At 38.2% G+C, this 18,355-nt stretch overlaps 3 protein-coding genes across 3 annotated transcripts; 1 reads left to right on the forward strand and 2 right to left on the reverse strand.

Annotated features, from left to right (window-relative positions):
• Positions 1 to 303: 303 nt before the first annotated feature.
• LOC134673412 (succinate dehydrogenase [ubiquinone] cytochrome b small subunit, mitochondrial) lies at positions 304 to 5,965 on the reverse strand. The gene is made up of 4 exons (XM_063531395.1): positions 5,814 to 5,965; positions 5,067 to 5,206; positions 3,820 to 4,001; positions 304 to 2,036 (listed from the first exon to the last, which is right to left on the reverse strand). The coding sequence occupies exons 1-4, from the start codon at positions 5,842 to 5,844 to the stop codon at positions 1,844 to 1,846; spliced, it is 546 nt and encodes a 181-aa protein (XP_063387465.1). The 5' UTR covers positions 5,845 to 5,965; the 3' UTR covers positions 304 to 1,843.
• A 359-nt stretch (positions 5,966 to 6,324) lies between these two features.
• Positions 6,325 to 13,107, forward strand: LOC134673404 (26S proteasome regulatory subunit 6A-B). The gene is made up of 5 exons (XM_063531384.1): positions 6,325 to 7,009; positions 7,589 to 7,784; positions 8,112 to 8,308; positions 9,499 to 9,629; positions 12,847 to 13,107. The coding sequence occupies exons 1-5, from the start codon at positions 6,455 to 6,457 to the stop codon at positions 13,052 to 13,054; spliced, it is 1,287 nt and encodes a 428-aa protein (XP_063387454.1). The 5' UTR covers positions 6,325 to 6,454; the 3' UTR covers positions 13,055 to 13,107.
• Positions 13,108 to 14,327: 1,220 nt separating this feature from the next.
• On the reverse strand, positions 14,328 to 18,106 carry LOC134673640 (kappaPI-actitoxin-Avd3d-like). Its single transcript, XM_063531641.1, has 3 exons — positions 18,009 to 18,106; positions 16,697 to 16,757; positions 14,328 to 14,469 (listed from the first exon to the last, which is right to left on the reverse strand). Exons 1-3 carry the CDS (start codon positions 18,064 to 18,066, stop codon positions 14,328 to 14,330), a joined length of 261 nt encoding a protein of 86 aa, XP_063387711.1. The 5' UTR covers positions 18,067 to 18,106.
• Between the last annotated feature and the right edge of the window lie 249 nt (positions 18,107 to 18,355).

Raw genomic sequence — 18,355 nt, forward strand, 5'->3', positions numbered from 1 at the left:
AAATATATGAATGTTATTTAACTAAATGTTTTTTTTAATGCTATTTGATGATCAATTGATCATAGGTTCTGCAATCGATTTTGCTTTTTAGACGTTATATTCCTATGAAAATATGTCGATATTCCTAACTAACTCTGTAAACCTAGGTTTGGGGTAAAACACCTTATGATTGGCGCGAAAAATACAAAACTGCGTACGCAGTTACTAAGGCCTAACATGTCAATTCAAATACCAATTATATGCGCGTTTACCCTACTCCTATACTGGTTGATATTTGAGGGATATGATTGAAAAAAAAAACAATAAAAGGTACTTCCTTTATTAAACTATAATAAATTAATCACATCAAAACCCCCGATACTTCACAGCACAATCATAACTACGCTAAACCGAATTAATACTTTCAAAAAGTAAAGAATTGTGCTACGCATTAAGTACCTGGTATTGTCTCGAATGAGCAGATTCATTTATTACGTAAGTATAAAATACTTTTCTAACTGATACATGAAATACTTTAGTTTTTAAGTCACATAAACATGACAACAAAAAACATTGTATGATTCGTATAAGTATCTTGCAACAGTAAGATCTCACGTAATAAATGAACGGCCCCAAGCCAGATGTCTGATTCGAGGCAAGCATGCAAATATACAAATAGTCCATTATGTTAAAAAAATAATTTCAACTTAAATACATAAGCCAATAAAATCTCATTAAAATTTCGAATTTGTCACTAAAATAAATAATTACAGCCTCGGGTAACCTTAAAAAATTGTATAAGATGACCTAAAGGTAATAATAATACATTCTCGAGTCAAATATCTGGCCAAATTTTCAAAATATCCTAGGTTTGCCTAGGTATTAGTAGTATTTGCCGCTATAAATATTAAAAAAAAAACCTTTGTATTGGTGCCAAAAACAGGTAAATTTACCTTAAATATGAAAATGCTGTTTTCTCAATTTAAAAATAATCGAGTAAACTTATTTTAAATTGGAGTTTATAGTAGCAAATATTACTAATAACTTAAACGTTGATTGTGCAAATCGCAAGCGCCAGTAGAAACTAAAAAAAAAGTCCCAAGACCCTTACAAAAAAAGAACTAGGTACATGTACAGTTGCCATCAGATATATCTGAGCGGTCAAGGTGTTCACAATATCTGAACACGCACTTAACGCCTTGACTATAGAGGCGTGTTCAGATATTTTTGAGCACCTCGGCCGCTCCGATATAACTGATGGCGACTGTGCTACCAAATTTCAATTGTTCCAGACAATTGAATTTAAACTGAATCACTAAAAAACATCTGGTTCTAGCGATTTGCAAATAGGTCTTAACCCTTTCCATATGCATGTGGTTTTTTATAGTATTTTTTTGTGTTAGGAGCATTCGACGTGTCTGCACAAAGCACAAAAGCACATTTTTTTCGTGTGATTAGCATTGTAATTATATGACGACGCTTTTGTCTAAGCGTAAAAAGAAACTCCTATACGAAACGAAAGTTTTAAATTTGGGGCTCCGCCGTCAAATATTTTGCTTTCCAAAAGGGTTCCGTGAGTTCCGTCGCCAAAAAAGGTTAATGGCCTAGCCACACCGGCTTGCGTGTGCGTGACGTGCGCGTGTGCGTGCGCTAAAATGTTGGAGCCGCACACGCACACGTCACGCAAGCGGTGTGCCATCTCTCATAAGGATCTGTATACTACAACGCCGCACGCGCATGTGCAAGTCACGCACACGCAGCCGGTGTGCACAGGCCTTGAGAGCCGGTGAGATAGGCAATTCCGTAGAACGCTATCTAGATTTCTTCATACATACATATAAAAAGGGCTATATCCACTCAAAGCCTACGCCTGCTTAGCCTTAACCCCCCAGAACTGTTTGACGGCGTTGGCGAGGCCGACGTCATGGCTGATGATGTAGAAGAGGCCGCCGAGGGTCGCGATGGAGATGAGGTAGACGAGGCCGATGGCCAGCTTTGGGATGAAGGGGCCGAAGATGCTGGCGCGCACGTAGTCAACAGCTATGGCTTCCAGACCCCTGGAATAGTCGTCGTAAGTTAAATTTAATTAGCGGCGTACATTGAATCCCTCATTACGCTCAGGATTCTACAATAGAATCCTGAACGTAGTGAGGGATTCTAAAGTAGAATCCTGAGCGTAATGACGGATTCAAGTGTTAACGCCCAAGACGAAATAATTTTGATACCGTGTGACACATACTGCTTTTCACATCAACTATGAGGAGAATAAAAAAATCTTAGTGTTGGCACAATCACGACGACACTACGATGTTGCTACTTTTTAATTTCCACTAGGTATTTTTTGCCAGGCTGTACATACGATGTTCACAGTAAATTATATTAATATTTTATACTGGCAATGAAATGTGTCGTTGAACAGAAAAGTGCCACTTTGATCCCTCCTAGCAGGGAAGAAAAATCCATTTTCTGATTAGGTGATGTGAAATAGTATTATGTTAATTAATTGTTCTTCTTATGGTGCCGTCACAATGCTGGAGGTTGGCTATCATTAGGGCTATTTTCACTTTTGATGCTGCAGCTCGAAACATCGATCTGGGGCTCATCTTGAACCAACACCTGAAGTGTATGCACTACATTTGTAACACGCCCCTGTTTCAAATTATTAATAAATTGATAACCTGTGGACCACTCGGCGGTTTATTCGGCGCCGGCGGTTTAGTCGGCGCCCCAGTATTTTTCATATTCTTCCATATTTTCCAAAACGCCCTAGAGATCCCGATATCATTGAAGTTTATGTAGAACAGCCCTCCTAGCGTCACGGCAGTCATGAGGTAGACTATGCCCATGGCGATCTTGGGGATCACCTCGCCGAAGAGGAGCACGCGGACGTATTCCACCACCATGGCTTCGAGGCCCCTGGGATGAGGGGAGGGGGGAAGGATTAGGTTCGGTATTAGTGGGGCTTGGATATAATCTCATACAAGGAATGCAGATGAGGATGTTAGTGGGAGCAGGCTAAAAGATTGGAGACTCCTGCCTCGATTATATGATAGGGGTCTAGGGGTCTGTTGCTTAGGTACCTATTATCAAAGAAAATTTAGACTAGAGGAATATTGTGAAAGTAAATTAAGTAGTCAGTACATTTACTGTCATTTTTCGACACAAACAATTAATACTTTTAGAACGCCATTTGACTGTGATCCGTATTATTATGTGTAGTGGGTGGTTTGAAAATGTGATGTCTACCCCAAACTTTTCCATACACTTTTCCGTACATTTTGCTGGGACATCAGTCTGTGATCCTTATTTTTTCACTGATACATGTTAAATTTGTTAAATGTTAAAAAATATCGCCCGCTATAGTTCGTTTTTTTTAGCATTAGAAAGAACTTGCAAGAAGGTAAGCGATCTTAACATGTCTTTTAATTGAAAAACGCTTTTTAAAAATCAAAAACTATTACTTATGAGAGCAGAAGAATATAAATGATCATATTAGATTCATAATTGTTACATATTTGCTGTAACTTATTTTTAAAATGTGTTTTTCAATTAAAAGACACATCAAGATTGTTTACCTTATTTCTAATGCTAAATAAAACGAACTATAGTCGAGGATAGGCCAAAGGTATGGTGCCATTTTTTCGAGAGATGGCGCCATAGCTTTGGCCTACTACCGAGCAGATTAAAGTCAAATGGCTTTCTAAAAGTGTTAGGTAATAATTTGTGTCAAAAGATGACAGTAAATGTACCGACTACATAATTTACCTTGACAATATTCCTCTATTTTAAATTCTCTTTGCTATTATCATCCTCAACATACTAGTTAAAATATAAACTTACCAGAAGCTGTGTGCAGTGATGAGAATAGCCAGCACCGAGTCGAATATTTTGTTAGGCATCAGCAGCGCCAAGGGGACTAGCGGCACCATGGCAGCTGTCACTGCCTTCTCGATGACCCACAGCTTGGAGTGGTCGTGCGCGTGCTCGGCCAGCGCGGGCGCCGTCGTGCGGAACGTGCGCACCTGGGACAATCGGGGTTTAGTTAGAACAATACAATACAATACTCTTTATTGCACACCTCACATACACGTAGTTTACAATAAATGGACAATAACATAAACAAAGACAGTAGAGGTAACAACAGGCGGTCTTATCGCTTAAGAGCGATCTCTTCCAGACAACCTAAGACATATGTAACTTCGTATAGATGAATAAAGTCTAAGAAAAAAACGTGCCTCGGAAATCAAGAAAAAGTCATTCTGGGCTAGGTGGCGTGACAACGCCGTTTCATATTTAGTCATTTTAACACATAGATATCAGTGAATGAACATGGGTCAAAATGATATAAAAATAATAAAAACATTTATCCATATATATTCATTTTTTTTATCATTTTATACATGTTTATTTTTAGTTATAGTCGTGTCTCGATAGATGGCAGTAAATTTACAGTGACTACTATATTTACTAGGACAGGACCCCTCTATACTATCTATTCTTTTTGGTTAGAATTTACACTATTGCGAGTAATACCAATATTATTCACGTGTTTTAGCCACTAGCGCTAACTTTCAAAGAGCCTAGGTCCACATTTTGAAGCAAGTTCTGCCGATCTAGCATGAGTTGCGCTCTCGCACGCGACTCCATACATCAAGCGCGACTTTAATTATGGACTCGCGCGCGAGAACGCAACTTATGCTAGACTGCATGATGATACGTTTTTTTGACACGTGAGTGACTAAATGTACGAGTAAACCATCAAATTATTCTTGTCTCTTGATTTACATCATATTTAAACTTTGATGTTAGATTTAGGTTGGTGGTTGACAAAAACTTATACTTTTTGTTCAAATAACTATAAAATAATTAAAATAAATAAGTAAGTAAAAAGGGCATGGAAAGAAAAAGACAGGCACTGCTAAAATCTGTGAAAGCAGTAAATGTTTAGAGTTTGAAAGTGCCATGAAAATTAATTTGGAAAACATGGTTGGATAAAATTATACTGTAAATTATCAAAACATTCCTTAACAGCTGCAGATTGATGATGAGCAATAGCTTACTAACACTTGTTTTACTGTAATACTCACAGCGTTAAGAATAGGCGTGCTATTGCTCTGGTTCAGAGCTAAGCTCTTGAGGGGCACGGAGGCGGCTGCGGCGCGCTGCGCGAAGGCAGGCTGTGTTGCTAGCCGCATTACTTGCTGGCTGAATATGCGGCTTGTACATGCTGAAACAAGATATTGGTTTACATATTTAACATCTGTTGGAGTTCGTTTTTAGGGTTCCGTACCCAAAGGGTAAAAACGGGACCCTAATACTAAATCTTCACTGTTGCTGTCTGTCCACCAGGCTGTATCTCATGAACCATGATAGTAGTAGATAGCAGTTGCAATGAAATTTTCACAGATGATCTATTTCTGTTGCCACAATATAACAAAAAATAAACATAGAATTACATAAATATTTGAGTGGGGCTACGACAAACGTGAATTTTTTGCCGTAAAAAATATTTAAGTTTGGTAATTATGACGTCAATCGTCATTGACATAGAAGATTGTTAGTTAGTTAATGTTAGTAAACAATACATTTGAAAATTACCACCACTGCAATAATCAAAAACAAGACCCTGCTATGATACAATTCTAACCTAAAATGTAATAAATAGTTTTATAACAGATGAATGTTGAAATCGTAATTGTTGCATAATAACTATAAATTAGTTTAAATACCTTAGAATTTCACTAATGACATTAATAATTGTGCATTCTAAATGCATCTAGAAAAACAAAACATCTGTTATGTAATAGTATATACAATTGATAGAAAAATATTACCTGAATTGCGAAGAAACATGGAAAAAGCCATCTTTAATTTAAATGTACAAACAAAAAAGCCACAAGACACTTATATATTCGGTGGAATTAAAAATAATTCCACGATTCCCTTCGCAAATTTCGAAATTCGTGTAAGTGTCGTTCATTCAAAGTTGACAGTGGCATTCATTTTCATTCGTTCAATAACGCCACATCATTCATTCGAGAAAGTTTCATTCGAATTTTTGGTCATGCTTGATAATGCTTGACATTTAATAGACAACTTTAATTAACATCTGTGTATTGGTAGCCATGGATAGGGCTGCCATTTATTGTAGATTATTTGTTTTAGTAGAATATTTTTGTAGCATTTCTATGTTTAAAATGTTCTAGCACTACCATATAATTTCATGAAATAATGTAAAAAAGCTTGATCAATTTCTTTCGAATCCACTTTGCTCTTATTGTGTTTATTCTTGTTTAAATTTAAGTGTTCAGATTTTGGCAGATATTTTTTTCAATAGTATGGTAACCCTAACTCGAATAATGACAATTCATTTTCCATGTTTGTGACTGACACCGAAACAAATTAATATTGTAATTTTTGCTTAATTATAAACTGCTACATTAGCTTTAATTCACTTTTATAATATCACAACAACATGGCCACAACACTTGAAGACAAATCAATCTGGGAAGATGGGGAGGAAGCTCTTAGCGAGGAAGTTCTTCGGATGCCAACAGACGAGATTATCAGCCGGACTCGCCTGCTGGACAATGAAATAAAGATCATGAAGAGCGAGGTCATGAGGATATCCCACGAGCTGCAAGCCCAGAACGAGAAAATCAAGGAGAATACGGAAAAAATCAAAGTTAACAAAACTCTGCCTTATTTAGTCTCAAATGTGATTGAACTGCTTGACGTAGATCCTCAAGAAGAGGAAGAGGATGGAGCGGTGGTGGACCTAGATTCGCAGCGTAAAGGAAAGTGTGCAGTCATTAAGACCTCCACGCGTCAGACCTACTTTTTGCCAGTCATTGGGCTGGTTGACGCAGAGAAGCTGAAGCCGGGAGACTTGGTTGGAGTGAATAAGGACTCTTATCTGATCCTGGAGACGCTGCCGGCGGAGTATGACGCTCGTGTGAAGGCTATGGAGGTGGATGAGAGGCCAACTGAACAATATTCTGATATTGGTGGCTTGGATAAACAGATTCAGGTCAGTACAGTTTCTTATGGTCTTGTTTAGTATTTTGTGTCTAAATAATTTCATGAAATAACAATCAGTGTAGTAATTTCAGTTAATCAGTGTAGTAGTTTCAGTGTAGTGTAATTTAGAATTATTCATTGATTTCCTTTGTCTTCAAAAATTCTGAAGACATCAAGACAAATATTTTCAAATATACTGTAGGTATCATGTGTAGAAGTAATATTTAGTTGAATTCTTACCATACATGCAATAAACAAAAGTTATAAACTATAGTTCGTTTTTTTAGCATTAGAAAGAAGGTGAGCGATCTAACATGACTTTTTATTAAAAATCACCATTGAAAAATAAGTCACAGTAAATATGTTACAATAAGTAAAAAAAACACGTCAAGATTGTTTACCTTCTTTCTAATGCTAAAAAACGAACTATAAGATTTCCATCAAGTAGAGTAAGATTACTTTACTAAATGTTAGTATCAAGTTCCAATTTTACTTCTATGCCTTAAACATTAATCTTAAAGTTTAAGCCATCTGGCCATGACTACATGACTGGTAGTCAACTATTTCATATTAAATATTAAACTTCCAGGAGCTGATTGAAGCTGTGGTGCTCCCCATGACCCACAAGGAGAAGTTTGTGAACCTCGGCATCCACCCGCCAAAGGGTGTGCTCCTGTATGGGCCCCCTGGAACCGGCAAGACTCTGCTGGCCAGAGCTTGCGCTGCACAGACCAAGTCTACTTTCTTGAAGCTAGCGGGACCACAGTTGGTGCAGATGTTTATTGGTATGTTACTCATTTTATTACATAAAGACAGCTAACTGTTTACAAGGCTAAGGGATATACATATATTTCCTACATACAGCACTTCAAACTTCTCGATAAGTAAGACTGACATTCAATTGTCATTTTCGAACTGTCAGTGGGTAAAGGGTTAAGACTACATCAGTGACAAACGCCACATTGTAGGCTAGCATGCACTGGGCCCATAACAAAGCGGCTTGGAGATCACTGGTGAAGAGTGTCCACAATTGCCACGTCCTTCAGCCATGAGGTTACGACAAGGAAGACAAAGTTTTATATATTACTAATAGATTTTAATGATCTTTCCAGGTGACGGCGCAAAGCTGGTCCGCGATGCCTTCGCTCTCGCCAAGGAGAAGGCTCCGGCTATAATCTTCATCGATGAATTGGATGCCATTGGTACTAAGCGTTTTGACTCCGAGAAGGCCGGAGACAGGGAGGTGCAGCGTACCATGCTGGAGCTGCTGAACCAGCTAGATGGGTTCAGCTCTACTGCTGATATTAAGGTGAGGGTTGCGAGACAGACCTTCAATTATCTGTCTGGCCTAGTGGGTAGTGACCCTGCCTATGAAGCCTAAATCCTGGTGGTATTTAATCCTGGTGAGGGCATTTATTTGTGTGATGACCATGGATATTTGTTCCTGAATCATGGGTGTTTTCTATGTATTTATTTATTTATTTAAAATTTAAGTCAGGCAACAAGGCCCATATTACAAATACCTTACAGACTAACATACATATATATTTTATAAACTTATAAGCTAAACACTATTTATGCGACAAAACGGCGTGGCTCTGTTGAATCGGCTGTTCTTGTGTCGGATTCGGCAGTTTGCCCCGGAACCTCCGAAACCCTCTCCGGTCTCCTGCAGCGGTCGCGGCACGCGCACCACAAAAGAGTTGAAGTGCACGTAGTGGCGCGATCGAAGCTGGAACACCCTCAGCGAGTAACCGGTCTTCTGGTGTACGTACTCCACCACTTCAGCAGCCGTGGCGGTGTAATGCAGGCGCGACACATATAGCGCCTTACTCGGTGTAGCAACCCGCAAGCCAGAGTTAGCCGGTTCGGCGGTACCACACTGAGTCTTACGAGGCGCCGTGCGCGCCTTCTTCTTTCTTGATACCAGTGTGAAATCTTCCTCATCCACACTGGCAACAGGGAGCTTCTCCTTGGGAGCCGCTCGCTCTTCAGTACCCTTTACAGGTACACTAACCCGGTTCGATTTGTATATACGGTGTAACATGAGGAAACTGAATAATTTTAACAGCATATTCCTGATCATATTTAGAAATGTCATATAAACTTTTTTGAAATTCACTTAGTTTCAGAGTTAATACCAATTAAATAAAAAACAAAATTTTTTTTTGGTATCAGTGCAAAACGATTGAGCTTACCGTGGGACTTCTTCTGTCCTCCAAGGTTGTAAGACCTAATTCTTGAAGCAGTTCTTCATATGGCTTCATATAGGTGTAATTTGTGTAATAATGTCTTTAATATTTATTTATTTATTTATTATCTGCATGCGGCAGACGTGACCCGCCCCGTCACACTTCAGCCTAGTGCGGTCTTCTAGCTCAGCTATGCACGTTATAAATTTTATGATAAAGTAAATTCAATAATTCTCATGTTGTTTAATGTAATTTAATATGAACAAATATGTTACTAATGTAAATTGAAATCCTTTTTTTATCTCAGGTAATCGCGGCCACAAACAGAGTAGACATCCTGGACCCGGCGCTGCTCCGGTCTGGTCGTCTGGACAGGAAGATCGAGTTCCCGCACCCCAACGAGGAGGCCAGGGCTAGGATTATGCAGATCCATTCACGGTATGTTTTTGTATTTCATCATTACGCCTCATAAAACAAAGTCCCCCGCCCTTACGTATGATAAAAAAAATCGTTTTTTTTTTCTTTCAAACTATGACGTTTAAAATAGTACTTCCGCACTCTATGCCAGCGGTCGGCAACCTTTTAGCAGCCAAGGGCCAAATATACTGGAGTCAGTTACGGATCGCTGCCATATATGACCCAAAAATGTTTTATTAAGCTATGAGCTTCATCACATATGATCTCTGAGTAATTCTAAGTATTTCTAGCCTCGGAGGCGATAAGATCGCGTGCGTCTAGTCCAGGAGGGCGGAGTACAAAGATGGCCGCCACCCGTCATCATTCTAAAAAATCTGTTCTGGTCTTGGTGGCTACTAGGGCAAGTTTGGTATCATTTTCGTGTAAACCGAAGACGTGGAATTCATTGCTGATGTTTGTTTTTTTCAGTTTCATAGTAATTTTGCAAGAAAAACGTAAAAAGATAAAAATTTGGGATGGAGGTTTTTGCTTTGAGAGCTAATAACTTTTGTATAGTGGCCAAAAGTATCATACAAAAAATACTATAATAAAGCGTAATTCATGCAGCTTCTAAACATATACATGTTTAGTAATATCCTACTGCAAAAAGATGGTGAAAAAATTATTAAATGACCGCAGCGCGGGTAGTTGGACTCTCGCTAGGCGGCGTTTATCTTACAAAATGGTCGAGTACGAGTATCTACGTAGGTAACTATGCTTACTTTACTAGATTTTATGATGACGAATAAAATGCTTTCTGTATATTTAATGTCCGCAGTTTCCAGTACACAGACATAATTCTGGTATAGGTTACAAAAATACACACAGGTATCCCCATGTCTAAAGAGGAGGGCTCGCTTAACAAATAAGATCATGTACAACCGCAATTTCAGGTTGGGTTAGGTTAGGTTCGTTAGTTACCTTTACTCAGAGCAGAAAATAGAAGGGCTTCGTTGGTTTGTCACCAAGTCATACTTGCATAACCTATATTAGTATGACAAATATACATAGCTGTTATGATTTATAAATGTAAGCTCTCCGCATAATAGTTATTTGTTTTACAAGGGGGCAAAGTTGTTGTTTAACCGCTCGTGCTAATATTGATACCCGATCAAGCGAAAGATTTCAAAATTGAACCACGAGCGTAGTGAGTGGTTCGAAAAATGGAATCTTGAGCGTTGTAAGGGTTTCAAAGAACGAGGGTTAAACAAAATTTGCCGCCGAGTGAAACACAGAATTTTTCACCACACCAACCTGAAGCAAATATTAAATGTAAAATATCAAACAAAATCAAACCAAATCAAATCCAAATGAATGTTATGTGCAGGTTGAAGTTATTTATTAAAAACAACAAGTAAGTACCTATAAAATTACTTAAAGTGAGTTATAACATGAAAATTATCGTGAAAATAAATATTTTGCCTCTTCCTAAGTAGTACAATTTCTCTCATAAATAGTGTTTTAATATTATCAGCAAAAATAAGAGCGCTATTTTATTAAGGGGCCCACTGATTAACAGTCCGCCGGACGGTATCGGCCTGTCAGTTGGAACAAAATTTTGACAGTTCCGAACAACTGACAGGCGATACCGTCCGGCGGACTGTTAATCAGTGGGCACCTTTAGAATAATTTCATTTATAATAGTTATTTCTCGGACCCAATTTTGGACCCGGGTATATCCTTAAACTACGTTCAAAAGAGAGGTATGGGCACTGTGAATGTCATCTCGCTTTGTGTGGTAGGGCACAGCACAGCGGATGTCATTCCAGATCTATCCGAGCAGAGCCCAACTGGGGAAGTACGTGCTTACCTCCAGCTTACAGAAAACACCGGTCAAATAACACTAGGCCCCACTCAAATCGTTGCAAGTGCATTAAAATTAAAGTGCATAAAATTATGTCTGTATGATGAATTATGTCTGGATGAAAGTATTTTATTCGTCATCATAAAATCTAGCAAAGTAAGCATACCTACGTAGATACTCGTACTCGATCATTTTGTAAGATAAACGACGGTCCACAAGATAAACGAAAGTCCAATTACCCGCGCTGCGGTCATTTAATAATTTTTTCACCATCTTTTTGCAGTAGGATATTACTCAACGTGTATATGTTTAGAATCTGCATGAATTACGCTTTATCATAGTATTTTTTATATGATATTTTTGGCCACTATACAAAAGTTATTAGCTCTCAAAGCAAAAACCTCCATCCTAAATTTTCATCTTTTTACGTTTTTCTTGTAAAATTACTATGAAGCTGAAAAAAACAAATATCAGGAATGAATTCTACGTCTCCGGTTTATACGAAAATGATACCAAACTTGCCCTAGTAGCCACCAGGACCAGAACAGATTTTTTTGAATGATGACGGGTGGCGGCCATCTTTGTACCCCCCCTCCCCTTATTGCCTCCCAGGCTTGAAATGCTTAGAATTACTCAAAGATCATATGTGATGAAGCTCATAGCTTAATAAATTTTTTTTGGGTCAACTTCATAACTGACTCCGCTAAATAGTAGTTACCGAAGTCAGGCGTGGCTCACTCAGCGATTTCGTCGCTTTGCTACAGGTAGCTAAAAGTACATCCATTCTGCCCCAATTTTGGGGAAAGCCGTAAGCCGCGCGTGGCGCTGTCGCCACCTAGCGGCCATATCTGTGCTGATAGTAACAGACGCGTTTTGTTAGGGAGTGAGTCTTCTGTACCTAGTACTATTATTTATTCTGTGCCGAAGTTGACATGGGCCGCGCTTTGTTAATATTTATGACTTTATCAGACATTGTCGTTTGTCAATATTACATACAAATTAGCCAGGGAGGGTCGCGGGCCGCAAGTGAGAGGCCGCTTGTTGCCGACCGCTGCTCTATGCTATTAAACACAGTCCAGAGTTAGCTTAAACGGGCTCCAGTACCTTTATAGGTACAAATAAACATTCTGAAATAGTATTTTTTTTAAATAAGCACTAAAACAAACCAAACGGGTACAAATTTTTTCCTTTATATTCTTACGAAATATATGGTAATATAGGGGGGAGGGGGTCAGCCTATTCTTATTTTTTCTTACATAGGGGAGGGGTCAAAATCTGGCAAAAATCGTCTTAGGTAATAAATGAACGGCGCCTTTTCTGCTGACCGAAAAAGCCGCCCTTTTCTACTGATAAGAATGGGTGTGCCAGAGTATATTTATTTATTTATTTTTCCAGTAAAATGAACGTGAGTCCCGACGTGAACTTCGAGGAGCTGTCTCGCTCCACGGACGACTTCAACGGCGCGCAGTGCAAGGCGGTGTGCGTGGAGGCGGGCATGATCGCGCTGCGGCGCTCCGCCACCGCCGTCACCCACGAGGACTTCATGGACGCCATCCTGGAGGTGCAGGCCAAGAAGAAGGCCAACCTTAGCTACTATGCTTAGATATATAACAGATGTATGATTAAGGATTTGTGTAATACAATAAAATATAGTTATTGCTATTTTAGGGTTTTTATTTATTTAACATTTTAAATCGGGCAACAAGGCCCATATTACAGATACCTTACAGACTAACATATTACAGGGTGGAAAGATAAGTCGGGCCCTAGACGGAAACTACCTTAAATCCTTAAGCTGGCTCATTTCACTTAAAGGAGACATTCCTTTATTTAAAACCGGGCAAGTGCGGGTCGGACTCGCGCACGAAGGGTTCCGTACCATAATGCAAAAAAAAAACAAAAAAAAAAAAAAAAAAACGGTCACCCATCCAAGTACTGACCACTCCCGACGTTGCTTAACTTTGGTCAAAAATCACGTTTGTTGTTTCAAAAATCACTGTTTTTAGTATTTTGGTTATAGCGGCAACAGAAATACATCAACTGTGAAAATTTCAATTGTCTAGCTATCACGGTTCGTGAGATACAGTCTGGTGACAGACAGACGGACGGACGGACAGCGAAGTCTTAGTAATAGGGGTAAAAAAAGGAATAAAACTGCATTCAAAGATTTTGTAAAACTCGCCTGCCTCGCCCGGGTTTCGAACTAACTAAAAATTCCAAAAAATAAACACGCAATTTTATTCTAATAGTCGACACAGTTAATGTTAATGATAACATTTCTCCAAGATACTTTAGGTCTTACATTCGTATGTCGTACAAAATATCCATAAAATCTAATATTTAGGTTCTCAAGATTTTTTTAGTCTATGGAAGAAAAAAAGTTTTTGAATGCCGTTTTGTTTCTTTTAAAAAATAAAATAATGTCTCTTTTTAAGTAAAATGAGCCAGCTTAAGGATTTAAGGTAGTTTCCCTCCAGGGCCCGACTTAATTATCTTTCCACATTGTATAATCCTGTATGTAAGATCATTTCTGAAAATTCGTTAATGAGGTACTAAATGGGTACTAAGTTTATTTTTTTTATAATAGAAAGAAAGGTGTAATAATTACACAGATAAAATATTTTATAAATTAATATCAATATCCAAATCATTCGTTCTCTATCTCCGTCACTTTTAACTAAATACTACGATATACACATTCAGTGCCGAAAACCCGACTATTGGGTATTTTATGATTTCGTTCCCAGGCCGGACGATCCGATAGTCGGGATCGTGGTACTACTGCTTTATATGACGAAATTGTTGTGGCCTGTCGCGGATGCCTTGTTTGGCTGGGTGGCAATGAATGTGTTAATTTAGCGCGATTCCCGCCGTTGCTACCAGTTTTTAGGCTCGAGTTTCATGAAGTAGTGGCAGGCGAACTGGCACTCGTCGCGGCTGTAGAAGCGGTTGCCGTTGCCCCCGCAGCCCGAGTACACGAACGGGCGGCACTGCCGGCTCGTCATGTCGAAGAAGAAGCTGAAATCGAAATAAAATTTTAGTGGCGAAGTTAGGTGTGATAGGCGAGATTAGGAACATTAGGGAGTTTTGTCATAGAAAGTGGTGTCATAGTTATGTGTATGCATAAAACCTCCCTAAATAATCTAAGCATCGCTGATTGGAATAGTAGGACATTAGGGAAAATCCTAAAACTGTTCTTCTCAGAGCAACCGGCACTGTTTGTCGATGTGTAGGTACTATTATGTTCCCACAGATAGGTATACGATATATTGATTTAATATTAGCAGAAACGATGTTGGTACTTGGTACTATATTTGCTTCTCTGCAATAAATTACAAGAATGATGGGGCCCTATTCGGATTTTGAAATAGACATCTATTAGATATCTTTTAGACATCACCAAGATACGATAACGATATGTTTAAGATCGATTTCCACAGGATATGACTTAGAGATCCAATTCACATCTAATAGATATCTTACTCTATCTGACGTAAAAGTGACATTGGTTGCCCGAATTGCGCTGCAAAAGAGAACTAGTTGATATCTAAACTAAAACGTATCTAGTACGTGTCGTCTCTTGTGAATATCTTGAAGTTCGAATACGGCAGATGGACTTACAACAGCGCCTGATAAAATAAGTATAGCAAACATCATTTCCAATATCAGACTGATATTATCTTATAAGGGCCACTTGCACCATTCCACTAAACCGGGGTTATCAGGTTAAACCAGTTTTTCGCATGGTTTCCAGTACATTTGACACTGGGTTAACGGTTTAACCACTTAACCCCGGGTTAGTGGAATGGTGCAAATGGCCGTAAGTTGGTTGGGGCTAAGTTAGTCCACGACTCCACGGTAGTGTGTATAGTAGTGGACCCTATGATGGACGTGGAACCAGTAATGGGACAAAAAAACATAATTCCTCTAAAATAAGTATCTAAAAGTAGTTTATAAACACTGGCTGTATATTATCATAAATAAGAGTCCTAGAGCTGTTTCAGTTTGAAGTTTTATTAAATTTGGTTGTTTTTTAAGAAATTGGCGTCAACCTAAAAGTTGTCGTGTCACTGAAAAAAAATACCACTACAAATTCTTAACAACTTCGCTAAGAGAGGTGAGTTAATTTATTAAATTTTAATTAATTAATACTTGATGAAAACTAGAATGTGTTTTGTTAATTGCATTTACCATGAGATAAGGTATACAACACACTATGTTGTGACTCCACAGATGTAAAAAAATTGTGGTATTTGGCCCAATCCCATTATAGGAGCTGTAAAACTGCGTACCTCCTATGATGGGACAAATGACAGAATGATGCTTGCTATGCCATAATTTCATGTTTAAACAATACAGAAATAAAATTTAGTTAAGAAATATGTCAATCAGGAGGTATTCTCGGACTTCGGATAAATTAATATCGTTTTTCCAAACTTTTATTTAACTTGCCCTGTTAGTTAGTGTGGGTCCAATCTTGGTAGCTGAATTTGAGCCACTTTTCGATTTCCGATTCAGTTGAAATTTTGTGTAAGTACGTAATTGAGTATGCAAATCGGATGATAATGCAATATTATGATAACATGGACCTGATCTGATGATGGAGACAGGAGGTGGCCATTGGAACTTTATCGCATTAAACCCTAACTAATTGTGTTAGGGTATATTAGAATGGTCTCGATGGATCTAATACAATAATAATTAGCTGTGGAAAGAAAAATACATTTAGCGATAAAAGCTTATACCAAAAAATGTTTTATTTTGCCGTAATTTATTCCCTATTTCAATATTTTATACTGATAGAGCAATGTCCATTATAGGGGGCCCATTACTGGATCCATGTCCATTACCGGGGGCCCATTACTGGAACTTTGGTGTCCATGACTGGAGAAAAAAAGCATAGTTTTAATTTGTTAAATATGAGGAAACTAATTGCAGTATCTTTGATACAACAAGCCTAAAACATGAAAGAAGGATAGGACTTTCATCTTTTAACACGCTAAGCGGTAGACCATTTACATGTATAAGGGAAATATCATAAATACTCCAAATTTCCTCTTAAATGTCCCATGACTGGTGCTGTTACTATAGGTACCTACGATGCTCATACGGTAGTAGGTATTTATGTAGAATTGACTACAACATAGTCATAACTACGCCATTCATTTTTAATCATTCATCAAAGAGTATACTCAGCTGGCAGGTTCAAGTTTCAAAAACGTTGAATACTTAGGTAACTAAGTACCTCCGGATTCTGCCTCTGCAATTGCCAACAACTTTCGGAAGCTCACAATCTGACCCCGCACCTTAAAAAAAAAACATAACTATTAATAGTATTATACCTACCTCAGTAAATACATTATAGGTAGGTACTTAAGTAAATAATTCTGAATTGAAGTGAAATTATTGGTTTTGATATTTCGTAAAACGAAATGTCGTGTGGGCACTTTATATCCAATAATACTTCCTCTAGTAGCTATTTATTAACTACTAATATTTACTACATATTCAAGTGGTTCAACTTTTTTTGTCACTCCGGTCACTTTCAAACCTTGCAGGTAAAATTAACAACGATTGAAAGATTTGTACGTCATTTACTTTAAGTACTAAGCATATTGTATTAGTACAAAATTTTACTTATTAAAATAAACTGTGTTGTTTATGTCTCCTGGCTTACTACACAAAACAACAATAAATAGTTGATCCAACCATTTACATACTTAGTGCTAGGCTGGAGGGAATGCTTTATCTGACATAAGCACGATCGTGCTACCGGTGCTGAGGCATTATTTTACCGCCGTACGCGTTTAAAATACTACTAACTCTACCTACGTAAGGGCAGATAGATAGACTCGGGGCCGATTCCACTATAATTTAACAATTTGTTATTGTGGTTTTGATACGACCATGACGATCGTCTTGGTGATTTGCCGTCATTACATGCTCCAAAGTACCAAATTTATAAATAATTTATTAGGATTAGGGTAAACTACGAGTAACATACATACAGATGTGTATGCAGCTAATCTAATAGTTTTTGTGACTATACATATTAATTATTATTCAAAATACTAAAAACCGGGCAAGTGCGAGTCGGACTCGCGCACGAAGGGTTCCGTACCATAATGCAAAAAAAAAAACAAATAAAAGCAAAAAAAAGCCGGTCACCCATCCAAGTACTGACCACTCCCGACGTTGCTTAACTTTGGTCAAAAATCACGTTTGTTGTATGGGAGCCCCATTTAAATCTTTATTTTATTCTGTTTTTAGTATTTGTTGTTATAGCGGCAACAGAAATACATCATCTGTGAAAATTTCAACTGTCTAGCTATCACGGTTCGTGAGATACAGCCTGGTGACAGACGGACGGACGGACGGACGGACGGACAGCGAAGTCTTAGTAATAGGGTCCCGTTTTACCCTTTGGGTACGGAACCCTAAAAAGTCTGTCCTCCTAGAAACAACTCAAAATTTGCTTTTAACGTGATTTTACTGCGTTAATTGCTTCACTGAATAAAATAGCTTTCGCTAGCGGGACGGTGAAAAAAAGATCTTACCATAGACAAGGCACACTACCATCATCAAAATCAACAACAACGTAATTTTTCGCGCCATTTTGGAAACTAAACGTCAACGACCGTTTCTTGCGTTTATATTAAATCTGGGTTCACAATGGGTTCACCATTAGCATTATCTCGAGCTGATAAGCTGATGCTTTAATTAAGTACATATGCCCAGACATATTGGATTTTAATAAGTTTTTAATTGAGATAACGTTGTCGTGTTAAATTTAGTTTTTGGATAAATAATTACGTCACGTCCTTATCCAACCGACGTATTTGATAATATTTCCAATGATCTTTACAAGCTTTTTTTAGTTTCACCTTTGTCCCGTTGTCTGTGT

Source organism: Cydia fagiglandana, chromosome 18, assembly GCF_963556715.1.
Source record: "Cydia fagiglandana chromosome 18, ilCydFagi1.1, whole genome shotgun sequence".
Taxonomy (NCBI): domain Eukaryota; kingdom Metazoa; phylum Arthropoda; class Insecta; order Lepidoptera; family Tortricidae; genus Cydia; species Cydia fagiglandana.

Excerpts from the sequence above, each read along its gene's own strand:
- LOC134673412 (XM_063531395.1), bottom strand. The coding sequence starts at position 5,844 with ATGGCTTTTTCCATGTTTCTTCGCAATTCAG. Across the intron at positions 4,002-5,066 it reads GCACGCCTATTCTTAACGCT|GTGCGCACGTTCCGCACGAC; the intron begins GTGAGTATTACA and ends CGATTGTCCCAG. Across the intron at positions 2,037-3,819 it reads ATCACTGCACACAGCTTCTG|GGGTCTGGAAGCCATAGCTG; the intron begins GTAAGTTTATAT and ends CGACTATTCCAG.
- LOC134673404 (XM_063531384.1), top strand. The coding sequence starts at position 6,455 with ATGGCCACAACACTTGAAGACAAATCAATCTGGGAAGATGGGGAGGAA. Across the intron at positions 7,010-7,588 it reads GCTTGGATAAACAGATTCAG|GAGCTGATTGAAGCTGTGGT; the intron begins GTCAGTACAGTT and ends TTAAACTTCCAG. Across the intron at positions 7,785-8,111 it reads GTTGGTGCAGATGTTTATTG|GTGACGGCGCAAAGCTGGTC; the intron begins GTATGTTACTCA and ends TGATCTTTCCAG.
- LOC134673640 (XM_063531641.1), bottom strand. The coding sequence starts at position 18,066 with ATGGCGCGAAAAATTACGTTGTTGTTGATTTTGATGATGGTAGTGTGC. Across the intron at positions 16,758-18,008 it reads GGTAGTGTGCCTTGTCTATG|GTGCGGGGTCAGATTGTGAG; the intron begins GTAAGATCTTTT and ends TTTTTTTTTAAG. Across the intron at positions 14,470-16,696 it reads TGCAGAGGCAGAATCCGGAG|CTTCTTCTTCGACATGACGA; the intron begins GTACTTAGTTAC and ends TTTCGATTTCAG.